This window comes from Otolemur garnettii, unplaced genomic scaffold (assembly GCF_000181295.1).
Source record: "Otolemur garnettii isolate 467f Iridium unplaced genomic scaffold, OtoGar3 scaffold00104, whole genome shotgun sequence".
Classification (NCBI taxonomy): domain Eukaryota; kingdom Metazoa; phylum Chordata; class Mammalia; order Primates; family Galagidae; genus Otolemur; species Otolemur garnettii.
Window position 1 is genome coordinate 2,246,574 of NW_003852499.1, and position 609 is coordinate 2,247,182.

The 609-nt window shown below is 53.4% G+C and overlaps 1 protein-coding gene across 1 annotated transcript in view; it reads right to left on the reverse strand.

Annotated features, from left to right (window-relative positions):
- The window catches only part of GAPDH (glyceraldehyde-3-phosphate dehydrogenase), a 771-nt gene extending 162 nt beyond the window's left edge, over positions 1 to 609 (reverse strand). Inside the window, exons 1-3 of the mRNA XM_023517082.1 lie at positions 378 to 609; positions 193 to 276; positions 6 to 103 (exon numbers count right to left, since the gene is read on the reverse strand). Coding sequence (XP_023372850.1) covers positions 6 to 103; positions 193 to 276; positions 378 to 443 — 248 coding nt within the window. The 5' untranslated portion in view covers positions 444 to 609. The remainder of the gene's footprint in view (positions 1 to 5; positions 104 to 192; positions 277 to 377) is intronic.

A 609-nucleotide genomic window follows, 5' to 3' on the forward strand; every position in this document is an offset into this window, starting at 1 on the left:
CATACCAGGCAATGAGCTTGACAAAGTGGTCATTGAGGGCAATGCCTGCCCCAGCATCAAAGGTGGAAGAATGGCTGTCACTGTTGAAGTCAGAGGAGACGACCTGGGATGGAAAAAAGAGCTAAGTACGTGGCCAGCCAGTTCTATTCAGCAGGGCAACCTAGACACACCAGCTCCCTGCTCCAGCAGTACCTGGTGCTCGGTGTAACCCAGGATGCCCTTGAGGGGGCCCTCTGATGCCTGCTTCACCACCTTCTTGATATCATCATATTTGGCCTAATACGGTAGAAAAGACAAGGTGGATATTCAGGTTCCATCTCATCTCCATTTTAACAGACAAAAACAACCCCCCAACCCACCTTTCAACCCATACGTACAGCCTTCTCCAGACGGCAGGTAAGATCCACAACTGACACGTTGGCAGTGGGGACACGGAAAGCCATGCCAGTAAGCTTCCCATTCAGCTCAGGGATGACCTTGCCCACAGCCTTGGCTGCACCAGTTGAGGCAGGGATGATGTTCTGGAGAGCCCCGCGACCATCACGCCACAACTTCCCAGAAGGGCCATCCACAGTCTTCTGGGTGGCAGTGATGGCATGGACTGTGGTC